Source organism: Argentina silus (genome assembly GCF_951799395.1).
Source record: "Argentina silus genome assembly, chromosome: 13".
In the NCBI taxonomy this organism is placed as follows: Eukaryota; Metazoa; Chordata; class Actinopteri; order Argentiniformes; family Argentinidae; genus Argentina; species Argentina silus.
Window position 1 is genome coordinate 15,331,174 of NC_139667.1, and position 21,686 is coordinate 15,352,859.

A 21,686-nucleotide genomic window follows, 5' to 3' on the forward strand; every position below is an offset into this window, starting at 1 on the left:
TCAGCCCGATCGATCTGATCCAATCCTGGGCAGCAAAAAAAAAGAATCCGGATCATTCTGTAAAAGTTGAAATACTGGGTTCCAGGCCACAAACACTGAGGATACATACACTCACCGGCCACTTTATTAGGGACACCTTGCTAGTACCGGGTTGGACCCCCTTTTGCCCTTAATTCTTTGTGGCATAGATTCAACAAGGTGCTGGAAACATTCCTCAGAGATTTTGGTCCATATTCACATGATAGCATCATTGCTGCAGATTTGTCGGCTGCACATCCATGACGCGAATCTCCCGTTCCACCACATCCCAAAGGTGCTCTATTGGATTGAACTCATTGTCATGTTCAAGAAACCAGTTTGAGATGATGTGAGCTTTGTGACATGGCGCGTCATCCTACTGGAAGTAACCATCAGAAGATGGGTACACTGTGGTCATAAAGGGACGGACATGGTCAGCAACAATACTCAGGTAGGCTGTAGCGTTTAAACGATGCTCAATTGGTACTAAGGGGCCCTAAGTGTGCCAAGAAAATACCCCCCACACCATTAGATATTTGCGTTACCGAGCAGTTGAACAGGTGTACCTAATAAAGTGGCCGGTGAGTGTAGCTCCCCAATGCAACCTTAACGCTATAACACAGAAACTGTGTGACCAAAATAAACCTAAAAATACAGACGATCATCTCTCAAAGTAATATACCAGTAAAATACAATCATTGAAAGCTACCAAGCATGTCTGGAGGGGAGAGCTTCTGCTTCCTTCCCCTTGGTGCACCACGGGGACCTGAGAGGACCCTTGTGAGAACCATGTGAGGAGCAGACATGGGTTCAAACAATATTTGAAATCATTTCAAATACTTAGCTGTGCTTGATTGGTTCCATTGCACCGGGCAAATCCAACGGAATAGTCTCTGAAGTGCAAACCCGGCCCATCTGGCACTCCAAACAAGCAGAAACACTTTCAAATACTTTTGGACCCAGGTCTGGTCCTCCCCAGTAGTGGACCGACCCTCCCTCCCTCCCTCCATGGCATTGGCCTCGCTCTCCCCGTCTTTGAACTCGTGACACACACACACTCACCTGTAATCCATCTTCCAGAGCGTCCGATTCCCCAAACGCCGGACAGCCTGGAGAGAGAGAAAAAAAAAAGAAAGAAGAAAAAAAAGAAAAAGTAGATTGAATAAAAATCAGAAACTCAATCAGACGACGATTCCAGAAGGCACAGATAGACAGACGCGGTACGCTGAGAGACAGAGAGAGAGAGAACAAGAGAACACACGTGACGCACACACATCCAGAACATCCTCCACCCCCACACGTCATCATAAGTCACACGAGCACAAGCGTCGGGCCATTCAGGACAGCGTGGCTGACCCCTTGTCTTCCCTCTGCTCGCCTTTACAGCTAAATGGGGAAATGAAAGCGTCCCTGTGTCAGAGGGACACACAGCCTAATGAAATACAGTATGTTAGCTTGTAACGGTGTACTTCTGAGATGGAGGCTAAGTAGTCATTAGGCCGCGTGCCGTGGCTGTGTCCAAAAGGCCACGTTCACTGACAATGAAGGCAAAAGTGGCCTCTTTTTCTATTTCAGGTTATACACGGCCAATACTTAATACTATTTCTAAGGCTGGCACGGAAACACTCAACTCTCTCAGCAAATTCATGTTTAAAAAAACAAGCTTTTGCCGAATTCTACAAAAAAAAGTAAATTGTCAAGGGTAAAAATCTTGGCAACATGGTACAAAACAGGAATTAAGTCATTTCCACTGGGACGCAGAGGAAACTGTTTGTACCCGAGGCATCAAGAGGCTCTTTTAAGACTCCAAGTTCACTTAATTAGGATCACCAAGGCCTCGTTTAAACCAGCCGGGCTGTACAGAGAACGAGTCAGGCTTGTCCGTCTATCTGTCTGCCTCGGCGTGAGACAGGTATCTGTGTCTTGTCTGTGGTGAAGTGTCCGTCCGTGTGTACCTCCGCCACAGTGAGACAGAGGCTTCCTGCAGCACAACTCTGCAAGCGCTGGGCCACGGAGCTGCCTGAGCCATGTGCCCGGCGTTGCCATGGCAACAGAGGACTGCAAGGCTGACACACACACACACACACACACACACAGCAGAGCGATGCAACAGGAATACAGAGGAACCTGCCTGTGTCGAGGAGAGGCATTACACAACACTGGCGGAATACAGAGGAAGCCAGAACAGAACAGAACAGAACAGAGCACACTAGAGAGAACAGGGGAGGAGAGGAGAGGAGAGGAGAGGAGGAGGTGTTGTGAGCCAGCAGCACCCACTATAGCCATGCCTGATATGACATGCACAACAGCTAAGGCACGGGCTTGTATACATCTATCTATTCAGAGTGTGGCGCTCTTCAGTGGTGCTACACAAGTCTGCTAACACAGAGCTATTGCTGCCGGTTCATCATATTAAGTTACATTTAGTCAGGAACCAGTTAGCTTGAGCAGAAGTAAGTTTGCCATGTCATGAGGGTCATTCTGGTGGTTGTTAGAATGATGCAAGATGCTCCCACCAGTTGACAGGAACCTGGTGGTACAGCTTAGTGAATCATCAGCTAGCTAATCTCAAAATGCAGCGAGTCAACTAGGTTTTAGTCTCTTTTCCACTCGATACACTCCTCATGATATTACAGTAGCAGCTCTCCTCATTCTCCTACTACTAATCTAAATAAGCCCCCCAACCCCTCCTCTCTGCCCCCCAGGTCCAAAGAGTGGAGGAGATAGACCGGCCAGCACAGCACAGCACAGCACAGCACAGCACAGCACAGCACAGCACAGCACAGCACAGCCAGCCAGCCAAGCTCTTGTGTAACACAGGGGGCTGTGTGGCAGATTGCTGAGCTGGCGGCTTTCCTGCTAATTGGATGCCTTTGCTACCTCTGGCACTCTGTTGGAAAATGCTTATCAGGGCCCAAGGCTGCCATGTCAACCCACACCAACTCCACTCAGCCTAGCGTAGCTTAGTCTAGCCCAGCCCGCCACCGACTCCAGCTAGCCTCGGTTAGCTTAGGCCAAACGCCACCTGGCCTCGCTGCCATGTCAACCCAGATCAGCTTCACCAAACCAAGCCTGCACTAGCCTAGCCTAGCCTCTCGTCTCATCTCCACCCAGACGTACAGATGCTAATCCAAACTCCTAGATTCACTTCCACAAACTGAACCTGCTGTAGCTAACCTTCGCTTAAACGCCACCTCGCCTAGGCTTGCCTAGCTAACCTTATGATCCACCTAGCCTCGTTTTGTTTAGACTCAACCGGGTCTAGTTTCATCCGATCCAGCCCACATTCTGCCCCTATCGCAGACTCACAACCCCCATGCAACCCCCCCCCCCCACACCTCCACCCCCCCCCTCCTTCCTCCTGCTGTCTGGGCATGGGTTGGGTTGCCAGTCTGAACAGGAAGTGTGTTTATCTCCACCACAGCTGGCATAGATAAGATAACCCAGGGGGGGCCGTGCTCGGGTGAGTGAGCAGGTAAGCCAGGGGGAAGTCATCAGAGCTAATCGACGCTACGCATCTCCCAGGGAACAGACAACAGGTCAACCATTACATGCCACTGACATACAGAATCACACACAAACAAACACACACACACAGCCAGCAAGTCTAGTCTACTGGGAAAAAAACCCCAACAGCAACAAAAAGACAAGACAATGGAGATGTGCTATGATGTGGTGGGATGAGTTCGGGATGAGGCGGAGCAGAGTCAGACGTGCCCACCTTGGTTGATGTCCTCGACGGCCCTGCGGATGCCCCTGTCGAAGGCCCGGGCGTCAGCGGGACTCTGGAAGGTCAGGCCAAACTTCTTGTCGTTGATCCTCCAATGGTGGAAGATGGGGTTCACCTTGTTGTAGATCAGGTCCTTCTGGAGAATACACTCCAGCACAACCTGAAGACACGGGGGGGAGAATGGGAGGGGACATTGTTAGTTAGCGACCACGGTAAGCGCAAAGTTAGCGATCTCTCGTTGAGAGTTACACGGGGAAAAGTTTCCTCGTCGGTGAAACATTGTTCCGACAGTAATGCTGAAAATTTCGCAGAAGCACGCAATTCCTAATCTAGCCTCTCTCTAGAGCCAGCACATCCCATATTAACATGTTTCACCCAATAATCAAAACACATTGAGGGTTTTAGGAGGAATGCGTAGTAGGGATCCGTCTTGATAGCCTAGTGCTAGAAAGCACCGTGGAACCTTTGCTATTTAGCCCTGACTTAAGGAGCCAATGAGGAATAGTGATAAACCCTCCATCTTACTCCTCACCCTAAGCTGTTTAAATGTGTCACGTCCAATTACAACACAGTCTACAGCAGGGAAGAAAAAGCCCACTCTAGAAAGTAGACGGGGGGGACGGGGGGACGGGGGGGAGGGGACTCCCTGAAAAAAATCCTCCAAAACCAATAATTTCAACTAGATAATTTGTAAAACACATTATAAATGGTGGGTTTTTATTACAGATGATGATAAAAGCTGGAGGGGGGGGGAGTGAGAGGGAGAGAAAGTTTTGGGAGCCAGAGAAACTAAGTGTGTGGCAGAGAAGTGTGTTTCCAAAGCCTATTATTAATCAAGGCTTCTGGGCGGCCTCCAGGCCTTCCTCCAGGCAGATTAAATGAAATGAGAGACGGCCATTACAGTCTTTGAGGTTTTGTGTGAGCGTGCACAGTGACGGCTGAGTGAGCGGGCGAGCGTGTGTGTGTGTGTGTGTGTGTGTGTGCACGAGGAGGGCTGAGGGAATGAGGGACAGAATGAAAGAACGTGTGAGGCAACATTTCGTTGGCATACTAGTAGACATAATTGACAATGATACAATAATCCAAAAAACTTGAAAAAAAAAAAAAAAAAACTGCAGCTAAACAGTTCCAGATATTTAATCTTCATCTTCTGGTCTCACTTCACTCATTCACTTAATAACTGGAGTATAAATACGTACAAACAATCTGGTCTAGCTGGTTTATGACACAAAGTGTGAGAGTGCTACAATGTTGCTGTTGGTTCTAGTTAAGCAGATGGGAGTCACGGCACAAAGCAACACTGGGGGACACTCTGCAGGCCCGGCGCCACCATCCCTGTATCTGAGTCACTGTCAAGGTGTGCACTTGTGTGTATGTTTGATAAGAGTGCATACGTGGCAGCTGTACGTGTGGGCGTGTGGATATGTGATATTGGTGTGTGTGTGTGTGTAAAATGTATGTGTGTGCTTGCACAAGAGTGTGTGATATATCTGGTTACATTGTATTTGCAGTGGATGAGTGAGAGTTTATGATATGTGGGGTGCGCATGGACACATACAAGTATCACACATAACTGCTGTTAGCGTTTGCGTGCGAGTGGTGGAAGTCTGTCCCTCATAGTGTATGTGTGTGTGTGTCTCCAAGTGTGTGTGTGTGTGTGTGTGTGTGTGTGTCTCCCGGAGAGTAGGAGAGGAGTAAGGGTTAAGCCCTTGTGTTTACACAGAGCCTGTGGAGGGAGGGAGGGACCGAGGGAGGGAAGTAGGGTGGGATGGAGGGAGGGTTGGGGGGGGGGGGGGGTGGGGTGGGGGGGAGGATCTGCCTCTGCCTCTAGGGCTGATTGTGGAGACGAGACTGAGAGGAGCCGGAGCAGGTAAGGTGAGTGGCGGGCCTGGGAGAGGAGGAAGTATCGCTGTTACGAGGAAGGACGACACTCAACACCACATTCCACACCGCACCGCACTCACAGAGGTAGAGAGAGGTGGAGCCACCGAGGGGGGGGGGGGGGGGGGCTGGATAGATAGAGGTGGAGCAAGGAGGGATTAGTAAAGAGATCGGTGAGGGAAGAGGAAGGGGGAGGAAGAGAAGATGAATGGAATTGTGAGGGAGTCTAAACAGATTGTGGAGTTTAGAGTTGCACTCTGGCTTTTGTGACAAGGGGGACTGATCTGATTCCACTCTGGCCTGTTATCAAGACGACGGGCCTGTTTCTGTGTGTGAGAGCAGAGGACAAGCAGACGCACAGGGAAGGCAGCCAGGGACACACTACCCCCCCCCGCCCTCCCCCCCCCCCCACACAGAGAGAGAGAGATGGCAGATACATTCATCAGATATTCAATCCATCCTTCCAGTTATTCATCCATCCATCCGCCTATTCATTCAGTTATCTCCCAAGCCGTAACGCTATCTAAAACCAATTCACAATACGACTTCCGATGCTCTTACAGTAATCAGGGCAAAGTCCCTCTTGCTCCAACAATCTGTTATCTGTACTCCTTTATGGATTAGGAACCCGTCGTAAAAAAAAAGAAATCTAAAAAAAATCTAAAAAAAAAAAATCACGAGGGCAGAGCCGACCGTCTGCTCAGTAGAGAACGGCATGGAAGATAAGAACATTTTAGAAGGTAAATAAATAAGGATTATTAATCCAAAAGTGTGGGGGGGGGGGGGGGGGGGTTAGCCAAGTCAGAGCTCCATTTATGAGACAGGTGGCGGAAGAGAGGGAGTTTAGCAAGAGAGAGGGCTGTTATAATCTGAGAGCTGGTAATTCAGCAGCCAATTAGAGCTGTAGTCTTTTAACACACACACACACACACACACACACACATGAGAGGGAGAGAGAGAGACCCGTTGGTGGCTATATGGAGAGCCAGCTGACTCATCAGTACACTGTGTGCCGCATCACTGCGCTTATAGGCAGATCCCCTCCACCTCTCTCTCTCTCTCTCTCTCGCTCTCTCTCTCCCTCCATCACTTCTCTCCCCCCCTCTCCCTCTCTCTATCATCTTATGCACTTTCCCCTGTCTCTCTCTCTCTCTCCATCTCCCTCTGAATCTCCCAATCTTTTCCTCCCCTTCCTCCTTCCTCCCCTCTCACTCATTCTGTCTCCATGTCTTTCCTCCCCTCCCTCCCTCCCTCCCTCCCTCTCTGTGTCTCATTCTCGTGCCCTCAGTCTGCTGGTGGCACAGTGGGTGATGCCAACGCCCTGGCATTGGGTGGCATCCCCAAACGGCCCACATATGGTTCAGTGTTTGTTGTGGTGGCAGGGGCGAGGATCAGGGGGCAGGGTGTTTCACGACATGGGCTGTACACAACAACAACCACCGCCCCCGATCCACCAACCCACATCACACTGGAGATGAGCTGTCTGTGATGCGCAACGCCTCGGGAGCGCCCCTATCCCACCGCGGAAAAACACACACACACACAGAGAGAGAGAGAGAAACTATGCCCGTCAGGCTGAGGTGGAAGGATCGTCAATGCAGTAAAAACAGGCGGTGTGGACCTCCCGCCTTTAACGAGACTGGGGTCAGTGACATCATTGGCATCACGCTCTGTGTACCACGGTGGGCCCAGTCTTCTGAACGCCAGGCTCCACTTATCAACCACAGACTCTCGAACAGGGGGATATTCTTATCACAACGACGTGTGTGTGTGTGTGTGTGTGTGTGATCATCACTATTCATCTGCTTTACATGTTCACCAACCACGCATGGAGGGTAAAGGTATGGATGTGGGAGATTGGGATCACGGCAGAGGGAGGAATTCCGTTCCTTTCATCTGCCTTTGTTTTCTTTCTGACAGCTCACTGGCTTTGCGTTGTGTGTGTGTGTGTGTGTGTGTGTACGTACACTGTGTGTGTGTGTGTGTGTGTGCGCGCGCATGTGTACGTGTGTTCTCTACATCCTTCATCCCACACTCCTTTCCTGAGCGGTCTGCCCTTCTCCCTGATGATGTCACCATGCATCACGCAGGACGCTCCTATGGCGCTGTGGAGGAAAGCCAAACAACCACTTCCTGTGTGTGTGTGTGTGTGTGTGTGTGTGGGGGGGGGGGGGGGGGGGGGAGCTGATGATGATGATCTCACCCCGCGACCCCCTCAGTATGGAATGCGTCACAGACTGAGTCAGTGCGCACAGAGCATGCTCAGTCCTGGACGTATGCGAGTTGTGTTTGGAAACACGCTCTGTGAGGTGATTGAGTGCCGTCTGTGAGGAAAATGGATGACGCTACTGTACAAGCTCCTCGTTTATGTAAGTGTGTGATTCAGGTGAAGCCTGTGAAGCGCGCGCGTGTGTGTGTGTGTGCGCGTGCGTGTATAGATGTGTGATTTGAGAGGGGGGGTCCATTTACCGATTTGTCTTTGAGCCTCTCCCCCTTGATGAGGAAGTCTGCTGTGGTGGGGCTGGGGGCGGGGCTGGAGGCGGGGCTGGGGTTGGTGCTGCTGCTGCTGCTGTCGTCCGCCTTGCTGATTTTGTAGACGGTGACACAGCTGAGGCCTCCGCCCCCCAGAGGGAGCCACCCACCGCTGGAGTCATCCCGAGTCATGACCACTGCTCTCACACGCGCATAACTGTCACTGCACAGAGAGAGAGAGAGAGAGAGAGGGGGGGGGGGGAACATGGTTAGTGATCGTAACAGGACCACATCACACGTACACACACACACACACACACACAGGGACGACTTAGTGACCACAACAAGACCAATAGTCACACAGGATATGAAACGGTTGAGCATAACTATCTCCAACCCTATGTATGTTTAGAAGGTGTCACTGAACGATAAGTTCAATTTGACGTCTTGTGAAGTCAACAGGAGTACAGCAGACGTGAACCGCATTGCATCACCATATCTTGGTTGTTAATGATAGCAAGACATATCCAGGGCTGAAACTGGCAACACGCAAGGAAGGTACATATGTAGAGATAGAGAAGGTTCAACTTTGTGTCTGCGTTGCCCATTCCATCCCGAGTGGACCTTTAACCCCCAACCACTGGGTGAGTGTGAGCCTCCCCTGGTCTACAGCTAGGACTTATGGGACTATACTGCAGTGGATTGAGTCCAGGCCTCTCTCCCCCTCTCTCTCTTCACCCCTTTGCCTACCCTTCCCCATATTAACCTCACACCATTCCCTCCCTCCCTCCCTCTCTCAAGACACCCCTCTGTCTCTCCCTCCCCCCTCCTCTCTCTTCCTGCAGTCTGATGTTTCCCTGATTAGATAATAACATTCCACCGGGCCACCGGAAGCACCAAAGGTCAAAGTGTGCTGAGGGCAGCACTTTAAAGATCCTACTAGTAACCTATTAAAGACTGGGAGGAAGACAGGGAAGGGGGGAGGGGGAGAGGGAGAGGGGGGGGGGTGTGTTGACCGCGAGACATGCTTCTCCATGACACGTCGCACCATAGAGTTGATTAACCTACTGATGATGTCACCGGGTTCAGGACGTTTTGACTAGGTTTGGGGTTTTTTGCGGACTATACGTTGGTGGAACGTCACTAGACACACACACAAACAACCACTGACATGACTGGTCACGTTAGCCACGTTACTTGTACCAGTACACAAGTACCGAATATCAAATATTTGATCATGGTGCAAAAATAAATTGCTAAATGTTTCTAATTTTGCACAAATTAGCTATATTTACAAGTCTATGGGGCTTCCAATACAAACCTGCCATGTTTGTCTCCAGACAGCTTTGTTGTCATGGTATTCATTGATTATGATGCAATCACTTTACGGGCGTACTGTAACAGCAAGCCAAAGATAGGAGTGCTGTGTGACTTCTGATGGTGTGTTTAAAGTGTTTAATGGTGCAACATTCAGGACATTCAGGCTAGTTCATCGTATTGGCCTCAAGACAGTGTTAGAACACGAGAACAGCCCCCCCCCCCCCCCCCCCCCCTGTTCTCCATTCACATAAGTCTCTTCAGTCCCCATAGACTCAAAACGGGCCACCTTTGCGCTCAATCCTCCACGCCCTTGGCAAACCTTGCTGCTGAGGTCATTAGTTATCAATTAATCCATTTGAGCTTTCGACCATTAAACTTATTGTTGCCTGCAATAAAAAAAACTAAAAGCAAAAAAAAAAAACACCTTCATGGAAACTCTACTGCCTTGGTAATAGTTGACCAAAGTTTCCTTCCAGGATCGATGAGCATGGTTAATAACTCCAAAAATAAATGAACCAACGAAATAGAAAGAGCATGTGCGAGAGAGAGAGAGAGAGTGTGAGTTGGTTTAAGCAGCCTTAAAAACGACAGTCAATTCCGGCCCCACGGGGCGGGGGAGGGAGGGAGGGAGGGAGGGAGGTGGCCTACTGCACTACACCACCTTATGCACACAATGTGGTGAGACGCTCCTCGTCATGTTGATCAAAAGTAGCCTTCCTTCCTGACGGATTCATACAAACATTAGCTTTAAAACACAAGAGCAAACAAGAACTAGCAGTGTGTGTGTGTGTGTGTGTGTGTGTGTGTGTGTGTGTCTGTGCATAGCTGTGTTTGACCTCCCTGAGGAGGGGTAGAAAGAAGCAGAGAGAGACTAGGGCAGGGCGTTTACGATGCGTGTGCATTTGGCAGCTCTTTCGGAGACCTCCTCTCACGTCTTGTCCCCAGCCAAGCCCAGGGCAGCTGGTCCCTGGGAGAACCGCTGGCTTCCTCTTAGCGACCTCCGAGCCCTTCCTGGTTCTGCCTGAGACAGCAACCATAGAAGCTGGGAGTTCACCGCCCTCTGAAAACATCTGACAGAAAACAACCCTGTTTGGGCAAAGGTTGGGGCAGTAAAGTGGGCAGTAAAAGGAGGTGATATTGCCCCTGTAATACCCCTGTACGGCCCCCAATAAAAGAAAGCCAGGGTCCAGGAGGAGCTGTCAGTCAAGCTGTGTGTGTGTGTGCGTGGGGGGGGGGGGGAGGAAGTCCCCCAGGGGCCAACAGAAGGCAGGCGGTGGTGTCGCTCAGCCATGACCAGGGCACAATGACCAGGACCTGACCCCACAGCTCCACCATCACACACATGCCAGCAGCCATGACACCCTGACAGGAAGGAGGGGGAAAGTGTGTGTGTGTGTGTGTGTGTGTGTGTAGAATCCCTGTTGCCTTTCTCTCACTGAAGGGAGAACTTGTGTTGCAATGTTGGGGCGGGGGGTGGGGGGTACATTCTACTAAGTGTGCATGTACAGCTTTCTAAACCCCTTCTAAATCAACATGTCAACAACTATCATTTCTCTTTCAAAAAAAAAATATGGCTGCTCTGGAAACAAGAAAGGATTCTGATTCACTTCCTTTCATTTCGATTCATATTTCTGCTCTCTGAGCCACAACTCCTCCAAAGAAACACACACACACAACCTGCTGAAAAGAAGAGGCTCCCTTCCTAAGCCTCACTGCCCCATCCACCCACGACACACACACACACACAACAACCCCCCCCCCCTCCCCCCTGTCCGGAGCGGGATGGTCTGTGGAGACAAAGGTTGGGCTCCGTGCCCCTCGCTGGGAGCACACAGTCCAGTGGACACACAATGAGAGCGGAAGCGGATCAGCTGGCCTGGGCCCACAAGCAAAAGAGAGAGAGAGAGAGAGAGAGAGAGAGAGGGAGGGAGGGAGAGAGAAAAAGAGAGAAAGAGAGAGAAGAGCCCCCCATTCCGAATTATTCCAAGTTATTCTGCTGGATGACTGACTTCATTTCCGACAAAAAGGAGGAGAAGAAAACAGAGAGAGTGAGTGAGAGTGTAGGGGGGGGATTGCGGGGGAGGGTGTGGATAGGAGGCGGGGTGGGGGGGGTGGGGGAGTCGACAGCTCTCATCCGGATTAAAATCCCTCAAGTTCATCACCAAACTAGGACATGGGTCTCCTCTTCTTAAACAAGGGTCAAAATGTGTGTTCGAGGATCCATAGAATAACAGAAAAGAACTACTAGTAGTAGTAGTAGGCCTAGGCTATGTGAAGACTGTGAGATTTGAAACTGTCATAACTGTTGGAAGCTCAGCTAATGCTAGTAAAGGCCCTCAATGTCCACACAAAACAAAACTGTCTCATAAGGAGCAACAGCATAACTTTACATTCATCTAGATATAGCTCAATAATAAACAAGTCTAATATGTAATGACCTTGTCAGCTGATGAGAAATATCAAACTAAAATACAAACTAAACCCAGTACTCACTAAGCTTAACACAAGCATACCACAAACAAAGAAAATAGCATGTGTCATATATGATACATAACCATGACATGAATTATTATGATATCAGTTAGGCTAGCAAGCAATAGCCTATACCTTCACAAATACAACACACTGAAACTCCATTAACACACACACACACACACACACACACACACACACACACACACACACACACACACACACACACACACACACACACACACACACACACACACAGCGAGCGAGACACTGAAGGGCTGCCTGTAGGGCAGGGCTGTACTTGAGGGAGAGAGAGCACGTGCTGGCCAGGCCTGAGCCCAGATGCAGGCTGCTCTAGTGTGTGGTGGAGAAGGGGGATCCTGGGACAACCATTTCCTGGCCTGACAAAGTGTCCGTTTGTCTGTGGCTCGCTGGGCTCCAGCATGCCATCATGCTCTCTCTGCTTCTGCCTCTCAACCCCGGGCTTCCCAGCCCCTGAGGGGAGAGGAGGAGCAGAGGGGAGGGGGCTGAAAGAAAGACAGGGGGGGGGGGGGGGAGGAGGAGGAGTAGGGGGGTGGTGAGGGAGGATGTGGCCTGAGCCCTGGGTGCTCGCCAAGTCACCCTCCCTCCCTCCTCCCCCCAATCCACCCCCCTTCCCCGGCTGCCTCTCTCTACACAATGGCCGCTTCTCTGCTGAAATTTCACGTTATTGGATCCCGAGCCTGGAGTTTTGTGTTCTCACAATGTCCAGGCAGTGGAGCATGCTGCAGGAGAGACACACTCTGCAAGCTAAAGGCTGGAAAACCGTTCCTCTTTTCATTAGCATCAGAAAAGGGGAGAAACATCCCCCCCCCCCCGTTCCCCCTCTTTCCACCCCCCCCCCCCCCCCGTACTCAGACCAGAGGAAGACCGTCAGGCTCCACCAGTCCACTTTGGGGTTTAGGACTTTCACAAAAAAAAATCTCATCATTAAATAATCATTCGGAAAATAAACACAAGCTACTTATCCCAATCGGATTCTATAGATTATCCGCAGAGACGAAAGGGAACCGCTAGCAGAGGAAGAAGAAAAAAAAAAATGGAGGACAAAAAAAGAAGCTTTTCACAGGCAGTGACTCATTCTTTTTGGTGGCTGAAGCGTCTTGGTACCTTCCACGCTGGCTGAGCAACTGTCATCAAAGAGACAACATATCTCACACACACACCTTTGCATTTCCTAAACCAAAAAAAGAAGAAATAACCCACAAAAAAATGTATTCACACACCAACCTGCTAAGGCAGGTGGTACGTAGTAACAGACCAGAAACAAGTCATTGAATATAATTTGCCAATCACCTGAGGTAAAAAACACACAAGTGTAATCTGGGATTACACAATGAATTCCAGCAGTAACCATCCAATCTAAATGACTAGCTAGCTAGCTAATGAGCCATGGTTCAAGTCCGTTCAATTCAACATGGCTGGTGGCAAATTCAAGGGCACAGAGTGACATACCCCAAACAAACACCATCATGACTCAACATGTTCTCTGTGGTAATAAATGTGCAAAACGTTAGATTGAAGATTCAATGTTTTGTTCGGTATGACTGACAATGATGTATCTAAACTCAATGCAATGTTTGTAATTAACTTATTTGTATTACATGACAAGTTTTTATATATATTGAAAACGCTGAAATATTCTACGAATTGTAAAGCAATTCAAACTTTTTGTAACACCTTTTCCCTAATTCCTGAACATCCCTGTAAGCTTCTGTCCTGTATTGTCATGTTATTGTATTGTATATTATCTTTGATTAAAAAAATAAAATAAAATAAAATAATCCCAACCTATGATAAATAAGTATGTACCCACCGACAACTGTGTGACATCACTAATCTGAAGGTTGTTGCACATGTCAAGAGAAAGGCCTATATATAGCTATTCACTATCCTGAAAACCACTAGGCCTATGTATTGAAAGAGAACTGAGAGACATTTCTCCCCCCCCCCCCCCCTTCTCTCAACACCTCAGTCTGGTCCGATGACTCATCTCTGTCACAAGAACATTCAGCTCACCAGACTCAGAAAAATGCAGCAAGCCGCACAAGAGCAAATATCTAGGCCTACCTACCATTCCAGATCACTATTACTAAAACTCATCTTACGTAGAAGACGACACAGAAAATCAGCTGAACGCAATCTTTCTCCCTTACACCAATCACGTAAATCAAAAATGGACTCCGGCACCGTCATCCCAAGCGTCTCAGCTCAGACGACGTTTTAGTAACGTTGATTTTCCGCCTTGCGCCGCCGCTAACCGACCCTCCATTACTGGATTGGGCCTGAAACCCCAACGACAATGTTCTGGGTACCCCTGTGCTGTGGTAGCGGTACCATCATAAATCTAAAGAATCCCATGTGTGTATAAAAAGCCCAAAAACTATTCTCAAACATCAATCAAAGCCACATATTGAGATGATCTTAATTTAAACCGCAAGCATTTGGAAAATTAAAACCTTGCGCTTGCCATTACAGAAAAAAGAGGAACCGCAAATTTGGACTGCTGCGGCGTCTCTGGGGCCGCTTTGATGTGAAAGTAGTCCCTGGGGACCCGGTTCTAATCGTCATAGTTACTGTAGAGACTCTGAGGCTGAGACTGGGTATGGGGAACAGAGGCAGGGACCGGGCTGAGGGCTTATTACTGTGGGAGAAACCATCATAACAATCCATCCAATTCCCTTGAAAAGAAGAGAAGAAACCATCCACCATGGCTGTGAAGAGAAACAGCAATCAAGCATGTTGTAAACCATCCCAGCCCGGGCCTGTTGTTGAAAAAACACCATCCCAACCCCAGCAGCATACTGTGTAAAGACGTCATCACATTCTGGTGAGCTGTAAAGAAACCATCGCAAACCCCATCTACTACTGCCCATTACAATCTTGACTGCCAAAATGAAACATCACATTCAATGCAGCCTACAGTACAAGACCTCAAAAGAAACATTGAAACAGTTAGGCCTAGGCTAATACACAATTTGAAAAGGCGGTTGCTTTACATCAAGGGCTGGTTTTCCCGGACGCAGATTAGGACTGCCTAATCCTAGACTAAAAAGCATCTTCAAAAGGAGATTTTCCATTGAAAGGGCAATTTAGCCCAGGTCTAGGCTGAGTACTAATCTGCCCGGGAAACCGCCCCTAAATGTTCAATTCAAGTCAAGTCCTGGAAATGGCCGCTGGACTGATCAAAATCTGATCAAGATGACTCAGCAGATGAGCATCCCTCCCCCCTCCCCCCCCCCCCCTTTTATAGGCGATGTACTCGGTCAAAAGTTTGGTTCAGAAAAGGCTCCTTTTATGAGACAAAGTTGTGTTTGCTTAAATCCCCTCATCTATACCTACTTATCTTTTATAGACAAACACACATGACAAGCGCGCACATACACACACACACACACACACACCCCCCCCCCCCCCCCCCACACACACACACACACACACACACACACACACACACACACCCGACCCCTTCCTGTTTTCAAAGAGTTTGGAAACTCAATCAAAGACACAAGGTTTAGGATTTACATCTGTGCCCTTTTAAGTCTGTAGCCTCGCAGGAAAGAAGCGTCGCAGCCCAGCTGCAGCTGAGAACAGCTCCCAACAAGGCCCAGCCTTCATGCGCCTGCATGCTGCACAACTCAAAACAATATCTACAATTCAGTCAGACGCTTACTGCTAAAAGCACTTCTTAGAGCCATTGAGATATGGTCTGTGAACATCAGAGGCAGTGGCACTCCCTGAAAAAGAAGACGAGCCAAAGGCCTATTATCTGGTGAGAAAACTGAAAAATGGGGACCATTTTAATCTGGTCTAATGTAACACACAGCCCAAGGCAGAATAACAATAGACACAAGGCATTTCTTAAGTATCATCATTTTGGTCTTTCTTTGTAGATGACTACATATTGTTGGCTATTCTTTTCACTGTGGGCCTATAAAAAGGTATAAGAAAAGACAAAAGCTCCAAATACACTGGTGACATTTGGGCTACACCGGTTTATGTCTGCTCCGAAAATACATCAAGAGGAAGGAGCTGGAAGGAAATGAAAATTACAAGAGGGAAGTGGCTCGGGTTGAAAATATACTACAGAAATTAAGCCCAACTCTGGCCATGGGAAGGGAACAACCAGACCAGACTGCGTTCAAACAAGGGCCTGTTCAGTTACACAGTAACAAACTGTTCAATACACCAGATTCATAGAGGATTATTGTCATTAATCATGCAGACAATACAACACTCCCAAACAGAACAAACAGACTAGACCATAAATAGCCTGTACACGGGGTAATTTCAAGGATTATGCAACTGCTCATCCTCCATATCTAATTATCATATGCTAAGAATCTGTAAAGAAGAACAGGCTGATATTTCTGCAGAAAGAGAGTCAATGTTCAACAGAAGACCTCAAGATCTGTATAGCTAAACTCAAATCTCTGATAATTTGCCAACTCTAGGGTACGCTTACAAAAGAGCAATAAGCCTCAAGTGCTGAATCAAAAGTAAGATTGTTTATGTAGGGCTTTAACTTCCTTCAAACATTTTTGTTTCGAACATTTTAACAAAATTCCAGTACAGTCAATAGCCTATGGGCCAGGCCATAGCGGTCAGATGCTTTAGTTCCCAAAAAGAATACAGAAGCAAAACTTTAGACAGCTCTGCAGGCTACAACAGGCCAACAAGACTGGTAAACCAAAGCCCAGGCGACGAGGCGAGGCCTGGGAGGACGGTTATGACATTAAAAGGTCTGAACAAGGCTTTACGTTGTACGGTTGTGTTAGAGTATCCATTCACCATAAGGCTGCGTCAACCCAAATACTAGGGCTAGGCCAAGTGATAAAAAAGGAGTTAAAAATAAGTCCTGGAAATAAAACAACCAAGAGCCATAGGACATGAGCAATTAAGACCACCGTAAACTGCCAGTCCTAACAGCTGAAGCTGTTGTTCCTCTTTGTCGTTTTAGTTTTAGGGCAGGATGGGGGTTGTTTGGGTGGAATGCGTTTGGGAAGCCGTCAAGAGGAATGGAGAGTGCAAAACAGCCCCCCAGGTGATAAGATCACAACACCCGCATTGGCAGACAAAACGCTGAGCTGTCAAATCAATCACGCAGATAGGAAGAAGGCTGAGGGAATCAGTGAGGGATCACCTGACTGGCAAACAACAAAACCACAGTACAACTATTAGGCCCTAATCAATGGCCTTACAAGACAACCAAAAAACACTATCATGGTTAATCATTATGGTTAATTAAAATGAAATGGAAATTGTATATATATATATATATATATATATAAATCCACATTTGAACACAACAGCAACAAAGCGAAGGGTATTTTGTATTTGTTCAGACACAATGGTTTGAAGAAAAACAGGGGTGTGCACAGTGTCTTCTAAGCTTCTCGTAAGGATTTGGTTGAATAGCTGTTGCGTTTCCCATAGAGGCCTAGTCCAAGATAGACACACCCTGATCCTTTCTTTCTGTGAATGATCATTTTGCTTCACTACCTTCAACCTCCCTTCATCCCAGACTCTCCACACACACACACACACACACACACACACACACACACACCCTCTTTTCAGTGCAATGTGCAGACTGGATATTTAACATTGTGGTCAACGCATTTCACATTCTCAGCAAAACAGCTAGCCTATTAATAACCTGTGTGTGTGTGTGTAGAAATGCATATGTTGGCTTTTATATGCATTAAACAACGTCATGATCGTTTAGTAATGAAACAACAATGCTGGATGCAAAACACACAAGCAATGTCCTCATTACCTGATTCAAAGAAACAAACAATGCTCTCCCAACATACAACAGGCTACATGCTATTGCAATCAGATATCATTCAGTCATCTGGGTGCTTCTATTGATTGCCATACTTTCTAACTGAGGGGTGAGGGGGTGAACCTTTGAGGGGTGAAATGTGATAAACATGAAGGTAAATCATCCATCCTCATCCAAAAGCAGTATTCTGCAGTTCCATAAAATTGGGTCTGACATTCTCGCCATAATCTATATTTAAAAACCAATGCACTAATCTAAATATATGCTTAAACTACTGTAAAATAGTCTACATCTCAGAGGCAAACAAATCAAGAAAGGATATCATGTGTGAATGTAGGGATTGAGGTGGCAGGCTAGCCGTCGCATAGCCAGAACACAGCTCACATCCATGGAAAAATACAATAAATATCATCTAAAGTAAATCTTGACCAAAAATATATTCACTCATCCAGAACCTGAAATATATATATGAGCTGAAATTGTGAGATATTGTAGCCTCAATGAGTCAAAATGGCATCCTCAAGGGCCATCAAAACATCTTGTTTCTTTGTGTGTGGCTTTGTCATCAGGGTACAGTGCTGTTCCTAAAGCATTACGTATAAAAGAGCTTCTAACCTGAGGGCTAATTTCAGCCACCATCAATATAAAAAAAGGATCAGGCGGGGCTTAGTACCGTTCACACCATTTTTACCTTTAATGAATCATACAATTATCAGATAGGTGGGGGGAGGATCATATGTTAGCCATCTTATGTGCTGGGCCGTCTAGCACAATAAAGAACAAACGCGCCATACATCATGGTTCTATATTATGTAAGGTATCGAACATGAAACGACAGATGCCCAGTTCAAGGACAAAGCGTCCTCGCATTAAATCAATCAACCTGATGTGCGGGAGCCGGATAAATGGGATGAGAGAGAGAACATGGGCGTCATTTGGAACACGGAACGATGGAAACATCAGAGTTAGGAAAAGGAACGCGTCTCACTTGTCCATAGGAAACATATTACACTATGGTTTTTGAGAGCGTCGGGAAGCGCCTCCGACAAAACACAGTGAAAAATCATGATGCATCAGGTTTATATGAATGGCTGACGGTCACGTATCCACCAGGAATAAGCTGAGTCTAAATGCAGATAGAATCTTTGTGTGATCGCCAGTGCGGTGTACTGTACAGCGTACTGTGAATGGACAGCCAGGTACTTTATGAATGGAAGCGGTCACGTGACCGCAGCACCTCCCGAGCAGATATTTCTCACTGACTGTCAACAAGCGCACGCAAGGGATCAGCCCGTTAAAACAATACGGATTTACCGCAAAAATAAGCGAAACGTGCACCGAGGGCCACCTTTCATTTTCACAAGCATATACGTGTTGTTTTTCGGATAAAGCTGGGCTGGATTTTAAGCCAAATTCGTCCTTTTTAACATTTTTTATGAATGGAGATTGTGATATGCAAATGAGTGTGATTGAGAAAAAAATATGGCGTCTTCAGCTTTTGAGTCTGACATTGCAGCAGCCAGCTTACTGATACATTTCCATTGAAAAAAATCATAGAATTGAGCAGAAATATTGAAGAAAATCATATCGATGCTATTTCCTAGTCAGTATAATGAAACATCTAGCGTACATGAAGAAATAAGGACAAACCTGATCTTTGCGATCTCAACAAAACACCATACAAGCATACAGAATGAAACTAACAATATTATTTAGCGCAGGTAGGCGGACTGTCTTATAAAAGGTTCTGTAGCCCAACTGTTCAATCTTATTATCTAGATATGCGCTTCAAAAATATGAAATATTAAAACATATCTGCAGGTGCTATATATTACCTATTCATACACTAATATTAGTTCAATCTTAACCATTTTCTTCAAATAATGCTATACTTCGGAACATCTTATGGACAGCACATATTGTGAGGCTTTTGTCTGACAGTCAATTGCAATCCATTTCCCATAACGTTTAGCTAAGGAATGTAAAAATAACAACTAAGTTACCCAAATATCACATTAAGCATCTCGTTAAAACTGACAGACACCTACACAATTTGCCTTTTATCCCGTCACAAAACGCATAGAATTGATAACGGCAATAAACGTAACAAAATAAATGAATGCTGTTTTTTGGCCTGTGATACTTGCATAGTAATCCAACATAAATACGAAATAGATATGAAATGTCATGAAAATTACAGAGGTACCAAGGCAATGCTCCTTGTAGACAAGAGCAATTTAGAATCCTGCAAATTGTGTGCAGTAACGATCATCATCAGTTACATGAAGGAGATCATAGCATTTCAATGTGGAGAAAATACTCACTCGTTGTTAGGATTTGACGAATCTTCGCTCATTTTTTCTCACGGGGATCCAAATCCTGGCAATAGCATCGACGACGCAGTGACGGCGGGGAAATTAGCCGCAAATATCACCATTTTCTTTCACATAAAACCACCCAATATTGAATAAAAGTGAATGGTCTACAATGGTGCATGCATTACTGAGGTCTCTCTTCTGAAAACCAAGTAGCCTAGCTAGCTGTAACTAAATTGCGAGGAGGAATGACAGCCGATGATTCATTTTATCTTCCCTGGAAGTAAAATCCGACCACAACAGAATGCACATCTTCGTCATCCTCTTCGGCAACACGAATTCCAATGTGTTCAGATGGTACAAATTGAACAAATAAAACACAACATTTGACACGTTATTCGTGGCAAGCTAGCTGTCGAAGCATTCCCCTCGCCAACTTCAGGTCCAGGACAACACTTGAAAAGCGCTGCAGCGTTGCTCCGTCAATGTGTCCTTGTGTATTGAATTATAGCCTCCACAGCTGGAAAAAAGGTTCAAAGAAATTTCATTTCTAAAATTAAAATACAAAGGGCCAAAACATGGACTATTTTCCTGAAGAAGTTGTTGGACATCTGCTTTAATCGAACTCCATTTTCAACTCGGGCAATGAACATCGGAAAACTGGGCGGAAGCGTCGACCCTCGCTGTGAAATGGAATCCTTCCGCGTGGTCGCAAAAAACAGATGATATGTCAAAGTAATTTCCACCATCAATAGAATTGCTTACATTTCCTCGAATACTACTTTATTCTTAATCATGTCAAACTATGCCTAAACCACGTGTTACAAATACGGGTTGCTCCTTTCCAGAGTTGACTTAAAATAGTCCCTGCACTTCCCAAAAGAAGTTTCCCTTCAATCACGCATTGATACATAGAAAAGGGAAGCGTCTGTGTGATAGCACGCAAAGTAGAAAAGAATCCGTAGGAAGGTTGTAGCCGTGTGAATGTGTGACACCACCATCAATATCATGTCAATGGTATAGGTCTGATTGCAATACAACGCCTTTACGAAAAAAGTAAACGATCACCTAACTTACTTTGAGACTGTGTGCAATAAAATGGAGGGGGATTGTATAGGCATAGAAGCCGAATACATGGTCCAAGCACGTGGAATTACATCAGATTCCCCCTTCATGATTTAATGTAGCGAAGACCGAAGGTTACATTGTGTTATTCAGTCGGCTTTTCATTCATTGGCTATTGTGGCTCACTAGTCCCACGCATTGGCTACTATCAATAGAAAATTGTGAATGGTTTTCTGTAATTGGATAGAGCAACGAAAATGTAGCCTCCAGTCATGGCATTACCATACATGTTGAGAAATTACAAAGATTTCAGGAAATAAAGAATTCTAATTGGTTTTCTAGTGGTGTCATTTATTTGTACTTGAATAGAAATAAAAACGTATGAAAACGTATATGAGAAACTGAATAGAGCTTAGCCAGTCAAAACCCTGCATTGGTAAATAATATGAATTAAGTAAATGGAATCATGCCAGCATATGTGTGAAACCACACCCGTCTTGTATTTCATATGGAATAATCACACTTAATGATAACTCAGTGAGTGAAAGCAAAAGTGTGTTTTAGAGCCATATGTGATTAAAAGAGC

At 46.6% G+C, this 21,686-nt stretch overlaps 1 protein-coding gene across 1 annotated transcript in view; it reads right to left on the reverse strand.

Annotated features, from left to right (window-relative positions):
• Positions 1-20,660, reverse strand: part of spred1 (sprouty related EVH1 domain containing 1) — a 28,671-nt gene extending 8,011 nt beyond the window's left edge. The window contains exons 1-4 of the mRNA XM_083683839.1: positions 20,045-20,660; positions 8,099-8,324; positions 3,740-3,908; positions 1,081-1,127 (exon numbers count right to left, since the gene is read on the reverse strand). Coding sequence (XP_083539965.1) covers positions 1,081-1,127; positions 3,740-3,908; positions 8,099-8,324; positions 20,045-20,076 — 474 coding nt within the window. The 5' untranslated portion in view covers positions 20,077-20,660. The remainder of the gene's footprint in view (positions 1-1,080; positions 1,128-3,739; positions 3,909-8,098; positions 8,325-20,044) is intronic.
• Between the last annotated feature and the right edge of the window lie 1,026 nt (positions 20,661-21,686).